Here is a 19,733-nt window from a genome sequence, read left to right on the forward strand (position 1 = left end):
TCTGGTAACAGTCGAAAAAACATCCGACCAGTACCTGCCTGATATAAGGACACTATAGAACTGCCCAAGGTCCAAGAAAATTCATCCCGAAGGATTGATAAATGAACTAGAAAAACATAATTCTATTATTCAACAAGTGCGCAACTTAACCTAAATCGCAAGTATCGGTTCAAGAGAAGAACGTTCATAAAAACAAAAATCTAACAGGCATGAGCTAAAGAAAAAACTAATTAAACACATCCATGCGGATCAAAAAAATAAAATGAAGGCAGCACCGATCGGGTGAACTCCCAAGGTGAATGAGGATGATAACGGGACCAGCCGATTAAAAGCCCCATTCACCCAAGCTCAGAACTGGAACCGAAAACTATAAAGAAAAAGAAAAAGAAAAAACGGCGACGTTAAGGAGATTGGCTTCATCCCCAAACGTCAGATCAATTTTGCCATTTAGCTTCTAAGGCCTCAGATCCCTCGGCCCGCTAGGACTGGGATACTCCAATAAAAGAATACAGAGGCAAGCCAGCCTATAACAGAAGGCAAAATCATCTCTCGCCGGATCAACTGAAGACCCTGGCACCGAGATAGGGGCCCCTGAAACCTCAGGGGCCAACGCTTCCCCAGAAGGCCGAACTGAATTGGGCGATCCCACGCTCGACGGGCCCTGGTTAACGGAACATGGACAGTATCTTAGAAATACTTCACTTGGGAGATATAAAATGATTCAGCGCCATAGAAATGGCCATGCAGAACTGTGCCGTAACCTCTGCAGGAAACCAGCCACCCTTCGGAGAAGGAGTAAAGGCCAAAGGGACACCTGCTGGCGTAGCTGGGAAATGGACTCGCTTCACGGGTCATGGAAACCTCGGAGGCGGATGGCTCAACGCACTCTAAGCTCCCTGCTTCGGGAGAAGAGAGTACTCTAGAACGGCAATCGGAACATAACTGATGGACATTGATTACCCGGGCCATTTCATATTCATCACAAGACACATCCTCCGTATCAGAGGAATCCATGTCGCGCATAGCAGAATCCTCCATAATCTTGGGATCACAAAAATGAAAAAAAAAAAAAAATAAATAACTGGCACCCTTTAACACCCCTAATGGCTGGGGCACTCGCCACCTCCTGTGAACCAGACAACCCACGAGCAAAGCTCTTTGGTCACACACAGTCAGCATAAGGAAGTGAAACACAACGTAACCGCACCTGTTACGAGGTACACCGTGTCAGTCACGAAAAGGGCGCGCAATCTTGAAGATTGCGTCATTAAAAGGCTGTTATGTTTTGAAAAGGCCGTGAGCCTAAGTATAGCTACACATTAGCAGATAGAACTATATAACAAGCATGATTAAAAGTCCCCCCTGTTCAATAACCCCCCTTTAGAAGATATTAACCCATGATTCCTTATTAAGATAAAAGGAGTCCCACTGGGACCCTACCTTGTTTCGTTAACATTACATTCACATATCAAAATAAAATAAAACAATCTTACCGGAATCTACGCCGTGGAACAGGGACACAGCTCTTCAAGTGTGACAGATAGTAGCCTCGCTTCTGACATGGACTTGAGTGTAGAAAGGTAGGCAGCAAAACTCGTCAACGCTAATTGCCAAGGAGCTGTTAACATGAGTTGGGATGGGTTTGCAGGAAAACTCTCCCTGCATCTCCGGACTCTAACTTTCATCCATGCTCTCACTGAGAGGCTGACAGGATTATTTAAAACTCCATAAGAGACTATCTCAAACCTCTGACACTGCTCTGCCAACCTCCTGTGACGAAAGGCAAAGAATGACTGGGGGATGAGGGAAGTGGGGGAGGTATTTAAGCCTTTGGCTGGGGTGTCTTTGCCTCCTCCTGGTGGCCAGGTTCTAATATTCCCCAAATGTAATGAATGCAGCTGTGGACTCTTCCCTTTTAAGAAGAAAATAACAGGCCTGAAAACAAACATAGATTTAACGGCAGATAATAACCACATGCCCAACAAATCTGTCCAAAAATTACTAAAAGTGTAATCTAGTACGTAGTATATCTTTATGCTTATACCAGGCATTCTTGAATTATCACCACAATCAAGCATTCCAAGGGTTATAGGCCTGCACTTTGCCAGAGAAACTCTTGTCCTTTAGAATCAAGAATTCAATAATGAAGCTGTCATAACAACCTCTATTAGGTCTTAAAATTGACCTCAATACATAAGTTTGGGTTTTTGAATACGAAGGAAATAAAATCACCCCATCAAAAGGATCAAACCTAAACACTAAGTCCATTTTTGCCAGGTTGGAGCCAGAAAAACTGCCTTCTGCTTCCCTCATATAATCACTGAATCACATTAAGAAGCAGTCTAAATTAAGGAAAACAAATGTGATCTTTCAAACTCTCAATCACCTGCAGGAATTGTCACACAGTTTTGTCTGCTCCTAGTAGCTCCTAGTGTAAGCTCTCTTAGGATCAATAACCTAAAACTCTTCTGTCTCAGTTTGTATATCCTTGTTTTTCTTTTATATTATGCGCTCTTTGTTCGTGATATTTAATATGATGGTACACTATAAATAAATTATACTTTTAAGAAAAAGTAGAGTAAAAATAGTGACACTGGGAATCCCATCATTGACATAACTGAACTGAAGAAAGGTCAGAATGCTTAGAGTGTATATACCAAACATTCCTGTGGATGGGTAAGATAATAAAAAAATCAGTTTAAGTGGAACATTTATGTCTTAGAGTTGTAGGAATTATGGCTGCTCATGGAGAAGTTAGTTGGGTCCCTTTAATGAATGCTAAGGCAAATCCCATTCTGGAAAAAAAAATTACATCTAATACCCGCTGACATTTTTATACATACATTATTCAATAATGTTTAATAAAATTAAAATAATAATGCATTGACTTTTTAAACATGTACTTGTGCTTAAATGAGAATGTGAGAATGTAAAATTCAATTCATACCATGTTCCATCCCATCTTTAATTACAGGTGTCTTCTCCTAAAAAAAAAGAAAAAAATGCATATTGGTATCTGATTAGAAAACTCTCACATAATAGCAGTTATAAATAACCCCTTGCTGTTCAAATAATCTCCCTGAAGGAGATATTAACCCTTGATCCTATCGAGGTATAAAGGAGCCACACTGTGACCCTGTATAGCAAAAGAGTATATATAAAACGATCTTACCTCCAGGATCCATGCTGTGGAACAGACACAGCCTCTCAAGTATGACAGTACATGGACTTGAGTGTGTAACAGCAAGCAGTGAAACTCGTCAACACTGATTGCCCGGGAGCTGTTAGGCAGCAGTCTGGATGGGTTTGCAGAAAAACTTTCCCTGCATCTCCAGACTCTAACTTTCATCAATACTCTCACTGAGAGGTTGACATGATTACTTAAAACTCCAGTCCTTTCTTGAAGGGAACATACCCATTACAGGACTATCCAAATCTTTTGACACTTCTCTGCTACCTCCTATAGTGACGAAAGGCAAAGAATGACTGGGGGATAGGGGAAGTGGGAGGGATTTTTAAGCCTTTGGCTGGGGTGTCTTTGCCTCCTCCTAGTGGCCAGGTGTTGTATTTCCCAACAGTAAGGAATGAAGTCGTGGACTCTACCTGCCTTATGGAAGGAAAATGCATATTGGTATTAAAATTTGCAAGAATGTAAAAAACATTATCTAATTAGAAAGCTGTACAGTAATTTAGATTGTTGCAGATTGCAATACATATACTAGTCATTAACGTATCCACTATGTGTAAACTGTCAGATCAATCTTGAAAAGTTTAGCATTGTTGTGAATAGGAATTTAATGCAGAGAATTCTTAAATGGACAGTGAACAACAGAATTTTTATTGTTTAAAAAGAAAGATAATCCCTTTATTACCCATTCCATAACCAACACAGTTATAATAATACAATGTTTACCTCTGTAATTATCTTGTATCTAAGCTTCTGCTGACTGCCCCCATATTTCAGTTATTTTGACAGGCTTGCATTTTAGCCAATCAGTGCTCACTCCTAGGTCACTTCAAGTCCATGAGCTCAATGTTATCTATATGAAACGCATGAACTAATTCCCTCTAGTGGTCAAAATGCATTCAGATTAGAGGCAGTCTTCAAAGTCTAAGAAATTAGCAAATTAACTTCCTAGGTTTAGCTTTCAACTAAGAATACCAAAAGAATAAAGCAACATTGGTGATGACTGTAAATTGCGAAGTTGTTTAACATTACATGCCTTATTTAAATCATGAAAAAAAAAAAATTAGGACTTGACTGTCCCTTTAATTTATCTTCTAAAATAACTTGTTATGAAAACAAAAACATGGAATGGACATGTGGACTGGGTAAGGACAATTACAGCTGTGATGAGAATTTAATATATTATCACCGCCATTTTTAAACATAAAAACTAAATTTATGCTTACCTGATAAATTAATTTATTTCATGATGGTGAGAGTCCACATGCTATTATCCTCCTGACCACTAGGAGGAGACAAAAGAGACCCCCAAAATAATGATCCTCAGTCATACATATAGCCAAGTAGATGAGGAAAAAAGAAAAGCAGGAAAGGTAAAACGGGCAATGAAGTACAAAACAAGTACTGTCGCCACCTAAAAAAAAAAAAAAAATGATGATAAGAGTCCAAGAGACCACCATGAACAGGGGGGACTAACAGTGAAGGCAGAACATTACTATTCAGGCACTACAAACCACAGAACTTGCCTCATAAGAAGCATACGCATCAAAGTGATACAACTTACAAATCTGATCAATGAAAGCCCCATTGTGAAAGATAGAAGTAGCAACTGCTCTAGTGGAATGAGCAGTAATGCGCTCAGGGGGAGTTTCCCAGCAACCAAATACGCATTGCCAAGTAAAGCCTTAAAGGGACAGTCTACAACAATTTTTTTATTGTTTAAAAAGATAGATAATCCCTTTATTACCCATTGCCCAGTTTTGCATAAATGAACACAGTTATATTAATACACTTTTTACTTCTGTGATTACCTTGTATCTAAGTCTCTGCAGACTGCCAACTTATATTAGTTCTTTTGACAAACATGAATTTTAGCCAATCAATGCTGACTCCTAGGTAACTTCACGTGTGTGAACACAATGTTATCTATATGGCACACATGAACTAACACTCTCTAGCTGAGAAAAACTGTCAAAATGCCCTGGGCTAAGAGGCAGTCTTCAAGGGCTTAGAAATTAGCATATGAGCATACCTAGGTTTAGCTTTCAACTAAGAATACCAAGAGCACAAAGAAAAAATTACCTGAATCATTGTAATTTTGACTAGACTGACCCTTTAGGCCAAGCTGCTAAAGTAGCAGCCACAGCTTTCTGATCTTTGCAAAGCCCAGAAAAATAAACAAAAAGAATAAAGAAGAATAACGTCTGAAATCTATTTTGGTGTCCACATAATATTTTAGAGCTCTTACAACATCCTTAGAATTCTTAGGAGCTGTACAAAAAGAAGGAACCACAATTTCCTAATTGACAGTATCTGTAGATAGCACCTTAGCAAGAAAAGAATAGCTAGCGCAATGAAAAATCAAAAAAGGAGGTTTGCATTACAAAGTTGAAAACGCAGACATCCTGCTAGCCAAAGAAATAGCTAGAAGAAAAAGAACCAGATTCCAAGAAGGAGAAACTGGACAAATAAATGGTTTATTCTGATCAGAGCCTGAACAAAGGCCTAAAAGTCAGGAATGTTAGCAATTTTCTTATGAAATAATACAGAAAAAGACAAAATCTAACTCTTCAGTAAACTAGCTGATAAACCTTTGTCTACACCTTCCTGCATGAACTCAAGAACTCTAGGAATACTAAAAGAATTTCAATGGTAACCTTTGCAAGAAAATCGCACAAAAAAAGTTTCCCAGACCTTATGATAAATATCCAACAAAAATAAAATAGATGAACCCAAACAACAAGTGGGAAAGGGGACACACAATAGTACCAAACACTATGGCTCCTTCATCCAATCCAAAGTGTGCACTGAAATGTTCATTCCAGTCCCAGGCTGCTCTTCTTTATACACACCAAGCCGATCTATTAAAAAAATGATACAAAAGAGAAGGCACCGTGCAGTACAGTTACACTTGTATATCAGTGTGTACAATATGAATGAAGCACTAACAAGTGTGGCAACACTCAATTGTGCTTAGTAGCGCTTGCTAGCATCTCCCAGTGTCTCAGCTCACGGATCCCAGGTATAGAGTCAGCAACACTGCTTAACGGAAGGTGGTGGTTTGAATGATGTTATCAAATGCAATATAAACTTAAAAACTGTTTAATAAAAGTTGCAACGTCATAAAAACATAAAGGAGATATTGCACTCACTTCTCTAATAGAATTGCTGTGCATAGCTCAGATAAAACCGAGCGTGCAAAGCTGACCGTGCTCAATTTAACGCAGGTTACCTCAAAAATCAGTTTGTTATAAGTGCTATAAACTGCTAGTATGCGATGTATGGTGTATAAATATATGTCCCCAGACTATGTGAAGCATGTAAACATGTTCCTACTAATAGCCGGTGGGCTATGAAGGTGCAGGTACTTTGCTTTCAGCAGCTCCGTCCACTGTGTTTACCATAGCTCTAGCAATTTTGCTTCCAGTAGATGAGCCCAAACTAGGCAGTGCAAGCATGATGCCAAGGATGTAAATCAGTCACAGAATCTCAACCAAGATTATTTGTGGACAAGTCCACATTTCACAAGGAGCAGCTCACTGTGGACAATTAAACATTTCATGCACTTTTACCTATTTTCTAGAGGCACATTTATCTGGCACAGTAGAAAAGCTCTTTTTGGAACTAGAGAAAAAACTGTCAGAAGGGACTCCATTTTGAATTTTGAATCTTAGTGGCTTCAGAAAAGGATTTAGTGCTCATAAATACAGAACTAGTCTTCATGCTTTGTCCTTCCTTACCAGAAATATTCTGGAATAAAAACCTAGAATTCTATATATTTAAGTTTGAGGACGAAAAGGACACTTAACCCAGTTGTTTTTGCAATTAATTATTCAAATTTTCTGACAAAACATTTGTATCAAATAGTAGATTCAAAAGATTTAGTTTAGAAGCAGTATCTGCATCCCGCAACCTAAGCCATAATATGCATCTTGCTAAATTAGTTGCTACCATACCTTGAGCATTAAGGCATAGCCTATCATGCATAACTTCAGAATAAATGTTTAACAATTAATGCATATTTGAAACAAAAGTTACTTTTTCATCAAAAACTCAAGTGATTGCTCAAAAGTTGTTAACAAATTCTCAGTTGCTTTAATTACTAAAAACATATCCAGTAATTGATGGCACATGGCTCCATGAAATAAAAAGGTTTTCTTTAAACTATTTTCCATCTTTTTATCTATAGCACCACCCAAACCCCTGATTCTTCAGTGGGGAAAAAAGTATATTCCTAGATAGGCGAGTAATCTGAGCATCTACTTTAAAGGGGGAGCTGAAAACGCCCCACTAAGGATCAAGACAAGAGATAAGCCTTAAAAATATTATCAGGGATAACCAATTGCTACTCAGTTTTTGCAAATTCTTCCAAGAACAATTTTGACATAGATTTTGATACTAGGCATTCAACAGGCAAAGGAACATTACCAATATACCAATCAACAGCAGATGTAGAATGTTTGCTTTTAATACCCAAGTCTGATACATTCAAAGTAAAAAGCTTCCGAAAAGGTCATAATCTTGCACAGAAGACATTTCATGAGGAGCATAATCTTGATTGGGAGCAAATACACCAACAAACATTTATCCAATACAATTGCAACACATTCTTATTTTCAAATGCGGACTTACTGCAGAGTATAAGTCTTTTAGAAACAGATTCAAATTTGTGATCAGGGTTGCAAGGTAGAAATACAGAAAAAGAAATTTAAAATCAAATAGAGCAGCAAAGAATAAAAGTCATACACACGGCCCTGAAAAAAAGCCTATTCTTTTCTCTGCAGGCAGCAAACTTTGCAAATCCTGCCAACAGTCACAGGAGCAGATGGCTCAATCTGAGAAAGAGGGCATCTTTCACTGCAAAAATAAAAAATATCCTGTATTGAGGAACAGACAGGATACTGAAACAGTTGCTACAACAGCTGCCACAGAGGATGCATAACTGGGCATCTCCCAAGGAATTTAAAGATGGTCCCCGCACTTGCATGTTAACTCCATGACGTGATCCAATGCCGGGCCATGGATCACTTCCTATGCCGAAATGATGGCGCCCACCGGAGCAATAAGAAAATGGATTTCCCATATTCATTTAACAGAAGTGGGAAATAAGGCACAACTTCTGTCATCAAGGATATCCCATCAGTAGTGAAAGTGTGAGCAGCGAAGTGGAAAACATAGTCTGATGGCCTCCACATAAACTTACCAGGTGAGATCCAGTGAGGGAACCTAGTCCTGTCTGTCCTATGGACAGAAACTAGGAATGGAGAAGGGAGGGTGGTAGCTCTTATCTAGGTAAAGTAAAGGGGTGTGGTTTATTTATATATATATATATATATATATATATATATATATATATATATATAAATAAATAGATATTTTTTTTAAAGATAATAGCAAATTGAACTGCAAATCTAAATAAGGCCATAATGTTACCTGCTTCTCCTGCTCCTCTGTCTTTGTATCCTTATCGTTATTTGCAGGTGTTTTAACTTCTTTTTTATCGCCTGAAGAATCATCATCATTATCATCAGCTTCATCATCTTCACCTTCTTCTTCTTCATTGTCACTTTCCTCTTCTGCCTCATCTTCTTCGCTCTCTTCTTCAGACTCTTCATCTTTGTCTTGTTCCTATTTCACAGAAAATTAAAAAAAAAAAAAAAAAAAAAAATCAGAAAAATGTTAACATCATTATCTACAAAATTTGCACGCCTAGTATATTCTGCAATTTTCAGAAGAAGCTTATCTACTACCACTTTACTTAAAGGACATGTAGAAGGTATACAGAGAAAAAACTCAGTTGAAGTGGTAGAAATAAATATTATACTGTATTAAAATATACCTGCGACATGTAATTTAAAATATTTACCAAATTAAATTTAATATTAAAACTATTAAAACTAATATAGATGTTAACAATTACCTTATTTCGTATGTCCGTTTCTTTAGAAGTTGTTCCAATATCATATAAATGAACAAGACATATTTCAGATGGTAAAATATAGAGAGGAAGAGTGAAGGCACAGCTATTTAGTTCAAAATTTTATGGACCATGTTTAATAAGAACATTCAGCCAGATTACGAGTTTTAAACGCTATAGGGAAATTAACGACCACCACAAAAGCGGCGTAATTTAACCTCCCTATAGCGCTGCTATTACAAGTTTACAAAAAGCAGGCTTGCACGGGCGATATGGTGGCGTTGAGCTCCATGCTTCACCCAAATACAAGCGCTGCTTTGACGTGCTTGTGCACGATTTCCCCATAGACATCAAGGTGGAGAGCCGACAAAAAAAAAGCCTAACACCTGCAATCAAGGAAACAAAATCTCTGTAACACAGCCCCATTGATGTCTATGGGGAAAGAAAAAGTTATGTTTAAACCTAACACCCTAACATAAAAACCATGTCTAAACAACATCGCCACCACCTACATTACAGTTATTAACCCCTAATCTGTCGCCCCCGATATCGCTGCCACCTACATAATGTTATTAACCCCTAATCTGCTGCCCCTAATATCGCTGCCACCTACATTAAAGTTATTAACCCCTAATCTGCCGCCCCCAATGTCGCCGCCACTATACTAAAGTTATTAACCCCTAAACCTTTGGTCTACAACATCACTAACACTAAATAAATATATTAACCCCTAAACCTAACCCAACCCTAAGCATAACCCTAACGTAACCCTAACACCCCCTAACTTAAATATAATTAAAATAAATCAAATTAAAACTTACAATTATTACCTAAATAATTCCTATTTAAAACTAAATACTTACCGTAGAATAAAACCTAATCTAGCTACAATATAACTAATAGATATATTGTAGCTATTTTAGGTTTTATTTTTATTTCACAAGTAAGTTTGTATTTATTTTAACTAGGTAGACTAGTTAGTAAATAGTTATTAACTATTTACTAACTACTTAGTTAAAATAAATACAAAGTTACCTGTAAAATAAAACCTAACCTTCCTTACACTAAAACCTAACATTACAATAAAATAAAATAAATGAAATTAATAAAATACAATTATCTAAATTACAAAAAAATAAACACTAAATTACACAAAATAAAAAACGAAATTATCAAAAATAAAAACCAATTACTCCTAATCGAATTGCCCTATCAAAATAAAAAGCCCCCCCACCAAAAATAAAAAAAACCTACCCTACACTAAACTGCTAATGGCCCTTAAAAGGGCCTTTTGCGGGGCATTGCCCCAAAGAAATCAGCTCTTTTACCTGAAAAAAAACAAACAAACACCCCCAACAGTAAAACCCACCACCCACACAACCAAACCAAATCTAAAAATCTAAATAACCTAACCATTGCCCTGAAAAGGGCATTTGGATGGGCATTGCCTTTAAAAAAGCGTTTAGCTCTTTTACATTGCCCAAACCCTAAGCTAAAAATAAAACCCACCCAATAAACCCTTAAAAAACTTAACACTAACCCCCGATGATCCACTTACAGTTCTTGAAGACCGGACATCCATCCTCATCCAGGCGGCAGAAGTCTTCATCCAAGGGGGAAGAAGTCCTTATCGAAGCCAGCAGAAGTCTTCATTCAAACAGGCAGAAGTCTTCATCCAGACGGCATCTTCTATCTTCATCCATCCGGCGCGGAGCGGGTCCATCTTCAAGACATCCGGCGCGGAGCATCCTCTTCTTTCGATGGTCAGCGTAGAATGAAGTTTCCCTTTAAGGTACATCATCCAAGATGGTGTCCGTTATATTCCAATTGGCTGATAGAATTCTATCAGCCAATAGGAATTAAAGGGTAAAAAATCCTATTGGCTGTTGCAATCAGCCAATAGGATTGAGCTTTCATTGAATCCTAGAGGATTTTTTACCCTTTAAATCCTATTGGCTGATAGAATTCTATCAGCCAATCAGAATGTAAGAGACGCCATCTTGGATGACGTACCTTAAAGGGAAACTTCATTCTACATTGACCATCGGAAGAATAGGATGCTCCGCGCAGGATGTCTTGAAGATGGACCCGCTCTGTGCCGGATGGATGAAGATAGAAGATGCCGTCTGGATGAAGATAGAAGATGCCACCTGGATGAAGACTTCTGCCGGCTTCGATGAAGAGTTTTTCCGGCTTCGATGAGGATGGATGTCCGGTCTTCAAAAAACTGTAAGTGGATCGTCAGGGGTTAGTATTAGGTTTTTTTAAGGGTTTATTGGGTGGGTTTTATTTTAAGCTTAGGGTTTGGACAATGTAAAAGAGCTAAATGCCCTTTTAAGGGCAATGCCCAGCCAAATGCCCTTTTCAGGGCAATGGTTAGCTTAGGTTTATTTAGATAGGTTTTTATTTGGGGGGTTTGGTTGTGTGGGTGGTGGGTTTTACTGTTGGGGGTGTTTGTATTTATTTTTTCCAGGAAAACAGAATTTATGCTTACCTGATAAATTACTTTCTCCAACGGTGTGTCCGGTCCACGGCGTCATTCTTACTTGTGGGATATTCTCTTCCCCAACAGGAAATGGCAAAGAGTCCCAGCAAAGCTGGTCACATGATCCCTCCTAGGCTCCGCTCACCCCAGTCATTCGACCGACGGACAGGAGGAATATATATAGGAGAAACCATATGATACCGTGGTGACTGTAGTTAGAGAAAATAATTCATCAGACCTGATTAAAAAAACCAGGGCGGGCCGTGGACCGGACACACCGTTGGAGAAAGTAATTTATCAGGTAAGCATAAATTCTGTTTTCTCCAACATTGGTGTGTCCGGTCCACGGCGTCATCCTTACTTGTGGGAACCAATACCAAAGCTTTAGGACACGGATGAAGGGAGGGAGCAAATCAGGTCACCTAAACGGAAGGCACCACAGCTTGCAAAACCTTTCTCCCAAAAATAGCCTCCGAAGAAGCAAAAGTATCAAATTTGTAAAATTTGGCAAAAGTGTGCAGTGAAGACCAAGTCGATGCCTTACATATCTGATCAACAGAAGTCTCGTTCTTGAAGGCCCATGTGGAAGCCACAGCCCTAGTGGGGTGAGCTGTGATTCTTTCAGGAGGCTGCCGTTCGGCAGTCTCATAAGCCAATCGGATAATGCTTTTAAGCCAAAAGGAAAGAGAGGTAGAAGTCGCTTTTTGACCCCTCCTTTTACCAGAATAAACAACAAACAAGGAAGATGTTTGTCTGAAATCTTTAGTAGCCTCTAAATAGAACTTTAGAGCACGGACAACGTCCAAATTGTGTAACAAACGTTCCTTCTTTGAAACTGGATTCGGACACAAAGAAGGTACAACTATCTCCTGGTTAATATTTTTGTTAGAAACAACTTTAGGAAGAAAACCAGGCTTAGTACGCAAAACCAGCTTATCTGCATGGAACACCAGATAAGGAGGAGAACACTGCAGAGCAGATAACTCTGAAACTCTTCTAGCAGAAGAAATTGCAACCAAAAACAAAACTTTCCAAGATAGTAACTTAATATCTATGGAATGTAAGGGTTCAAACGGAACCCCTTGAAGAACTGAAAGAACTAGATTTAGACTCCAGGGAGGAGTCAAAGGTCTGTAAACAGGCTTGATCCTAACCAGAGCCTGAACAAATGCTTGAACATCTGGCACAGCTGCCAGTCTTTTGTGTAGTAAGACAGATAACGCAGAGATCTGTCCCTTTATAGAACTTGCAGATAATCCTTTCTCCAAACCCTCTTGCAGAAAGGAGAGAATCTTAGGAATTTTTATCTTATTCCATGGGAATCCTTTGGATTCACACCAACAGATATATTTTTTCCATATTTTATGGTAAATTTTTCTAGTTACAGGTTTTCTGGCCTGAACCAGAGTATCTATCACCGAATCTGAAAACCCACGCTTTGATAGAATCAAGCGTTCAATCTCCAAGCCGTCAGTTGGAGGGAGACCAGATTTGGGTGTTCGAATGGACCTTGAACAAGAAGGTCCTGTCTCAAAGGTAGCTTCCATGGTGGAGCCGATGACATATTCACCAGGTCTGCATACCAAGTCCTGCGTGGCCACGCAGGAGCTATCAAGATCACAGAGGCCCTCTCCTGAATGATCCTGGCTACCAGCCTGGGAATGAGAGGAAACGGTGGGAATACGTAAGCTAGGTTGAAAGTCCAAGGAGCTACTAGTGCATCTACTAGAGTCGCCTTGGGATCCCTGGATCTGGACCCGTAGCAAGGAACCTTGAAGTTCTGACGAGACGCCATCAGATCCATGTCTGGAATGCCCCATAATTGAGTTATTTGGGCAAAGATTTCCGGATGGAGTTCCCACTCCCCCGGATGAAATGTCTGACGACTCAGAAAATCCGCTTCCCAATTTTCCACTCCTGGGATGTGGATCGCAGACAAGTGGCAGGAGTGATCCTCCGCCCATTGAATTATTTTGGTCACTTCTTTCATCGCCAGGGAACTCTTTGTTCCCCCTTGATGATTGATATAAGCAACAGTCGTCATGTTGTCTGATTGGAACCTTATGAATTTGGCCTTTGCTAGTTGAGGCCAAGCTCTGAGAGCATTGAATATCGCTCTCAGTTCCAGAATGTTTATCGGGAGAAGAGACTCTTCCCGAGACCATAGACCTTGAGCTTTCAGGGATTCCCAGACCGCACCCCAGCCCACTAGACTGGCGTCGGTCGTGACAATGACCCACTCTGGCCTGCGGAAGCTCATTCCCTGGGACAGATGGTCCAGGGTCAGCCACCAACGGAGTGAATCTCTGGTCTTTTGATCTACTTGAATCATTGGAGACAAGTCTGTATAATCCCCATTCCACTGTTTGAGCATGCACAGTTGTAATGGTCTTAGATGAATTTGTGCAAAAGGAACTATGTCCATTGTTGCAACCATCAATCCTATTACTTCCATGCACTGCGCTATGGAAGGACGAGGAACAGAATGAAGCACTTGACAAGAGCTTAGAAGTTTTGATTTTCTGACCTCTGTCAGAAAAATCCTCATTTCTAAGGAATCTATTATAGTTCCCAAGAAGGGAACTCTTGTTGACGGGGACAGAGAACTCTTTTCTTTGTTCACCTTCCATCCGTGAGAAGTGAGAAAGGCTAGAACGATGTCTGTATGAGCCTTTGCCTTTGACAGGGACGACGCTTGTATTAGAATGTCGTCCAAGTAAGGTACTACTGCAATGCCCCTTGGTCTTAGAACCGCTAGAAGGGACCCTAGCACCTTTGTGAAAATCCTTGGAGCAGTGGCTAATCCGAATGGAAGAGCCACAAACTGGTAATGTTTGTCCAGAAAAGCGAACCTTAGGAACTGATGATGTTCCTTGTGGATAGGGATATGTAGGTACGCATCCTTTAGATCCACGGTAGTCATAAATTGACTTTCCTGGATGGTGGGTAGAATCGTTCGAATAGTTTCCATTTTGAACGATGGTACCCTGAGAAATTTGTTTAGGATCTTCAAATCCAAAATTGGTCTGAACGTTCCCTCTTTTTTGGGAACTACGAACAGATTGGAATAAAATCCCATTCCTTGTTCCTTTATTGGAACTGGGTGTATCACTCCCATCTTTAACAGGTCTTCTACACAATGTAAGAATGCCTGTCTCTTTATTTGGTTTGAGGATAAGTGAGACTTGTGGAACCTTCCCCTTGGGGGTAGTTCCTTGAATTCCAGGAGATAACCTTGAGAAACTATTTCTAGCGCCCAAGGATCCTGAACATCTCTTGCCCAAGCCTGAGCAAAGAGAGAGAGTCTGCCCCCCACCAGATCCGGTCCCGGATCGGGGGCTACTCCTTCATGCTGTCTTGTTAGCAGTGGCAGGCTTTTTGGCCTGCTTACCCTTGTTCCAGCCTTGCATTGGTTTCCAGGCTGGTTTGGGTTGTGAGGCATTACCCTCTTGCTTAGAGGATGCAGAATTAGAGGCTGGTCCATTTTAGCGAAAAGGACGAAAATTAGGCTTATTTTTAGCCTTAAAAGACCTATCCTGTGGAAGGGCGTGGCCCTTTCCCCCAGTGATGTCTGAAATAATCTCTTTCAAATCAGGTCCAAATAAAGTTTTACCTTTGAAAGGAATGTTAAGTAATTTTGTCTTGGATGACACATCCGCTGACCAAGACTTTAGCCAAAGCGCTCTGCGCGCCACAATAGCAAACCCTGAATTTTTCGCCGCTAATTTTGCTAATTGCAAAGCGGCATCTAAAATAAAAGAGTTAGCCAATTTAAGTGCGTGAACTCTGTCCATAACCTCCTCATATGGAGTTTCTCTACTGAGCGACTTTTCTAGTTCCTCGAACCAGAACCACGCTGCCGTAGTGACAGGAACAATGCATGAAATTGGTTGTAGAAGGTAGCCTTGCTGTACAAAAATCTTTTTAAGCAAACCTTCCAATTTTTTATCCATAGGATCTTTGAAAGCACAACTATCTTCGATAGGAATAGTAGTGCGTTTGTTTAGAGTAGAAACTGCCCCCTCGACCTTGGGGACTGTCTGCCATAAGTCCTTTCTGGGGTCGACCATAGGAAATAATTTCTTAAATATAGGGGGAGGAACAAAAGGTATGCCGGGCTTTTCCCACTCTTTATTTACTATGTCCGCCACCCGCTTGGGTATAGGAAAAGCGTCGGGGTGCACCGGAACCTCTAGGAACCTGTCCATCTTGCATAATTTCTCTGGAATGACCAAATTGTCACAATCATCCAGAGTAGATAACACCTCCTTAAGCAGTGCGCGGAGATGTTCTAATTTAAATTTAAATGTCACAACATCAGGTTCAGCTTGATGAGAAATTTTTCCTGAATCTGAAATTTCTCCCTCAGACAAAACCTCCCTCATGGCCCCTTCAGATTGGTGTGAGGGTATGACAGAACAATTATCATCAGCGTCCTCTTGCTCTTCAGTGTTTAAAACAGAGCAATCGCGCTTTCTCTGATAAGTAGGCATTTTGGATAAAAGATTTGCTATGGAGTTATCCATTACAGCCGTTAATTGTTGCATGGTAATAAGTATTGGCGCACTAGATGTACTAGGGGCCTCCTGCATGGGCAAAACTGGTGTAGACACAGTAGGAGATGATGTAGTATCATGTTTACTCCCCTCATTTGAGGAATCATCTGGGCAATATCATTATTTGTGGCAGTACTGTCCTTACTTTGTTTGGACGCTATGGCACAATTATCACATAAATTTAAATGGGGAGACACATTGGCTTTCATACATATAGAACATAGCTTATCTGAAGGTACAGACATGTTAAACAGGCTTAAACTTGTCAACAATGCACAAAAAACGTTTTAAAATAAAACCGTTACTGTCACTTTAAATTTCAAACAGAAACACTTTATTACTGAATATGTGAAAAAGTATGAAGGAATTGTTCAAAAATTACCAAATTTTCAGAGCTTTAACCCTTAAAATAACGGAACCGGAGCCGTTTTTCAATTTAACCCCTATACAGTCCCAGATACAGTCTTTGCTAAGACCCAACCAAGCCCTGAGGGGAATACGATACCAAATGATGCCTTCTAAAAGCTTTTTCAGAGATTCTTAGATCCTCACACATGCATCTGCATGCCCTGCTCTCAAAAAACAACTGCGCATTAGTGGCGCGAAAATGAGGCTCAGTCTATGACTAGAAAGGCCCCCTGACTGAAAAAGGTGTCCAATACAGTGCCTGCCGTTTTATAAACGTTCCCCAAGATTATAAATGTCAATTGTTAGCCTAAATTTGAATAATATGCACAAATAAAGCAATCGATTTAGCCCATAAAAAACATAATTTATGTAAGAACTTACCTGATAAATTCATTTCTTTCATATTAGCAAGAGTCCATGAGCTAGTGACGTATGGGATATACATTCCTACCAGGAGGGGCAAAGTTTCCCAAACCTCAAAATGCCTATAAATACACCCCTCACCACACCCACAAATCAGTTTAACGAATAGCCAAGAAGTGGGGTGATAAGAAAAAAGTGCGAAAGCATAAAAAACAAGGAATTGGAATAATTGTGCTTTATACAAAAAAATCATAACCACCACAAAAAAAGGGTGGGCCTCATGGACTCTTGCTAATATGAAAGAAATTAATTTATCAGGTAAGTTCTTACATAAATTATGTTTTCTTTCATGTAATTAGCAAGAGTCCATGAGCTAGTGACGTATGGGATAATGACTACCCAAGATGTGGATCTTCCACGCAAGAGTCACTAGAGAGGGAGGGATAAAATAAAGACAGCCAATTCCGCTGAAAAATAATCCACACCCAAAATAAAGTTTAAATCTTATAATGAAGAAAACTGAAATTATAAGCAGAAGAATCAAACTGAAACAGCTGCCTGAAGTATTTTTTCTACCAAAAACTGCTTCAGAAGAAGAAAAACACATCAAAATGGTAGAATTTAGTAAAAATATGCAAAGAAGACCAAGTTGCCGCTTTGCAAATCTGAACAATCAAAGCTTCATTCCTAAACGCCCAGGAAGTAGAAACTGACCTAGTAGAATGAGCTGTAATCCTTTGAGGCGGAGATTTACCCGACTCGACATAAGCATGATGAATTAAAGATTTCAACCAAGATGCCAAAGAAATGGCAGAGGCCTTCTGACCTTTCCTAGAACCGGAAAAGATAACAAATAGACTAGAAGTCTTTCGGAAATTCTTAGTAGCTTTAACATAATATTTCAAAGCTCTAACAACATCCAAAGAATGCAATGATCTCTCCTTAGAATTCTTAGGATTAGGACATAATGAAGGAACCACAATTTCTCAACTAATGTTGTTAGAATTCACAACCTTAGGAAAAAAATTAAAAAGAAGTTCGCAACACCGCCTCATCCTGATGAAAAATCAGAAAAGGAGACTCACAAGAAAAGAGCAGATAATTCAGAAACTCTTCTAGCAGAAGAGATGGCCAAAAGAAACAAAACTTTCCAAGAAAGTAATTTAATGTCCAGTAAATGCATAGGTTCAAACGGAGGAGTTTGAAGAGCCCCCAGAACCAAATTCAAACTCCAAGGAGGAGAAAATTGACTTAATAACAGATTTTATACGAACCAAAGCTTGTATAAAACAATGAATATCAGGAAGAATAGCAATCCTTCCGTGAAAAAGAACAGAAAGAGCAGAGATTTGTCCTTTCAAGGAACTTGCAGACAAACCTTATCCAAACCATCCTGAAGAAACTGTAAAATTCTCGGAATTCTAAAAGAATGCCAGGAAAAATGATGAGAAAGACACCAAGAAATGTAAGTCTTCCAGACTCGATAATATATCATCCTAGATACAGATCTACGAGCCTGTAACATAGTATTAATCACAGAGTCAGAGAAACCTCTTTGACTAAGAATCAAACGTTCAATCTCCATACCTTTAAATTTAAGGATTTGAGATCCTGATGGTAAAAAAGGACCTTATGACAGACGGTCTGGTCTTAACGGAAGAGTCCACGGATGACGAGAAGCCATGCGGACAAGATCCGCATACCAAAACCTGTGAGGCCATGCTGGAGCCACCAGCAGAAAAAACGAGCATTCCTTCAGAATCTTGGAGATTACTCTTGGAAGAAGAACTAGAGGCGGAAAGATATAGGCAGGATGATACTTCCAAGGAAGTGACAATGCATCCACTGCTTCCGCCTGAGGATCCCTGGATCTGGACAGATACCTGGGAAGTTTCTTGTGTAGATGAGAAACCATCAGATCTATTTCTGGAAGTCCCCACATTTGAACAATCTGAAGAAACACCTCTGTGTGAAGAGACCACTCGCCCGGATGTAACGCTTGGCGACTGAGATAATCCGCTTCCCAATTGTCTATACCTGGGATATGAACCGCAGAGATTAGACAGGAGCTGGATTCCGCCCATACCAGAATTCGAGATACTTCTTTCATAGCCAGAGGACTGTGAGTCCCTTCTTGATGATTGATATATGCCACAGTTGTGACATTGTCTGTCTGAAAACAAATGAACGATTCTCTCTTTAGAAGAGGCCATGACTGAAGAGCTCTGAAAATTGCACGGAGTTCCAAAATATTGATTGGAAATCTCACCTCCTGAGATTTCCCAAACCCCTTGTGCTGTCAGAAACCCCCATACAGCTCCCCAACCTGTCAGACTTGCATCTGTTGAGATCACAGTCCAGGTTGGAAGAAAAAAAGAAGAAAAAAAGAAGCCCCCTGAACTAAACGATGGTGGTCTGTACCACGTCAGAGGGTGTCGAACAATCGGTTTTAAAGATATTAAATGAGATATCTTTGTATAATCCCGGCACCACCGGTTCAGCATACAGAGCTGAAGAGGTCGCATGTGAAAATGAGCAAAGGGGAACACGTCCAATGCAGCAGTCATAAGAACCTAGAATATCCATGCATAAGGCTACCGAAGGGAATGATTGAGACTGAAGGTTTCGATAAGCTGAAACCAATTTCAGACGTCTCTAATCCAACAGAAACAGAGACATGGATACTGAATCTATACGGAAATCTAAAAAAGGTTACTCTTGTCTGAGGAATCAACAAGCTTTTTGGTTAATTGATCCTCCAACCATGTTCTTGAAGAAACAACACTCATAAAAAGCTGGAAAGGATCTTTCCATTGA

General features: G+C 39.7%; 1 protein-coding gene across 2 annotated transcripts in view; it reads right to left on the reverse strand.

Annotated features, from left to right (window-relative positions):
* The window catches only part of RPGR (retinitis pigmentosa GTPase regulator), a 295,048-nt gene that overhangs the window by 35,322 nt on the left and 239,993 nt on the right, over nt 1-19,733 (reverse strand). For both annotated transcript variants that reach the window (XM_053706468.1, XM_053706467.1), the window contains exons 14-15: nt 8,621-8,815; nt 2,948-2,984 (exon numbers count right to left, since the gene is read on the reverse strand). In XM_053706468.1, coding sequence (XP_053562443.1) covers nt 2,948-2,984; nt 8,621-8,815 — 232 coding nt within the window. The remainder of the gene's footprint in view (nt 1-2,947; nt 2,985-8,620; nt 8,816-19,733) is intronic.

This window comes from Bombina bombina, chromosome 3, assembly GCF_027579735.1.
Source record: "Bombina bombina isolate aBomBom1 chromosome 3, aBomBom1.pri, whole genome shotgun sequence".
NCBI classification, from domain to species: Eukaryota; Metazoa; Chordata; class Amphibia; order Anura; family Bombinatoridae; genus Bombina; species Bombina bombina.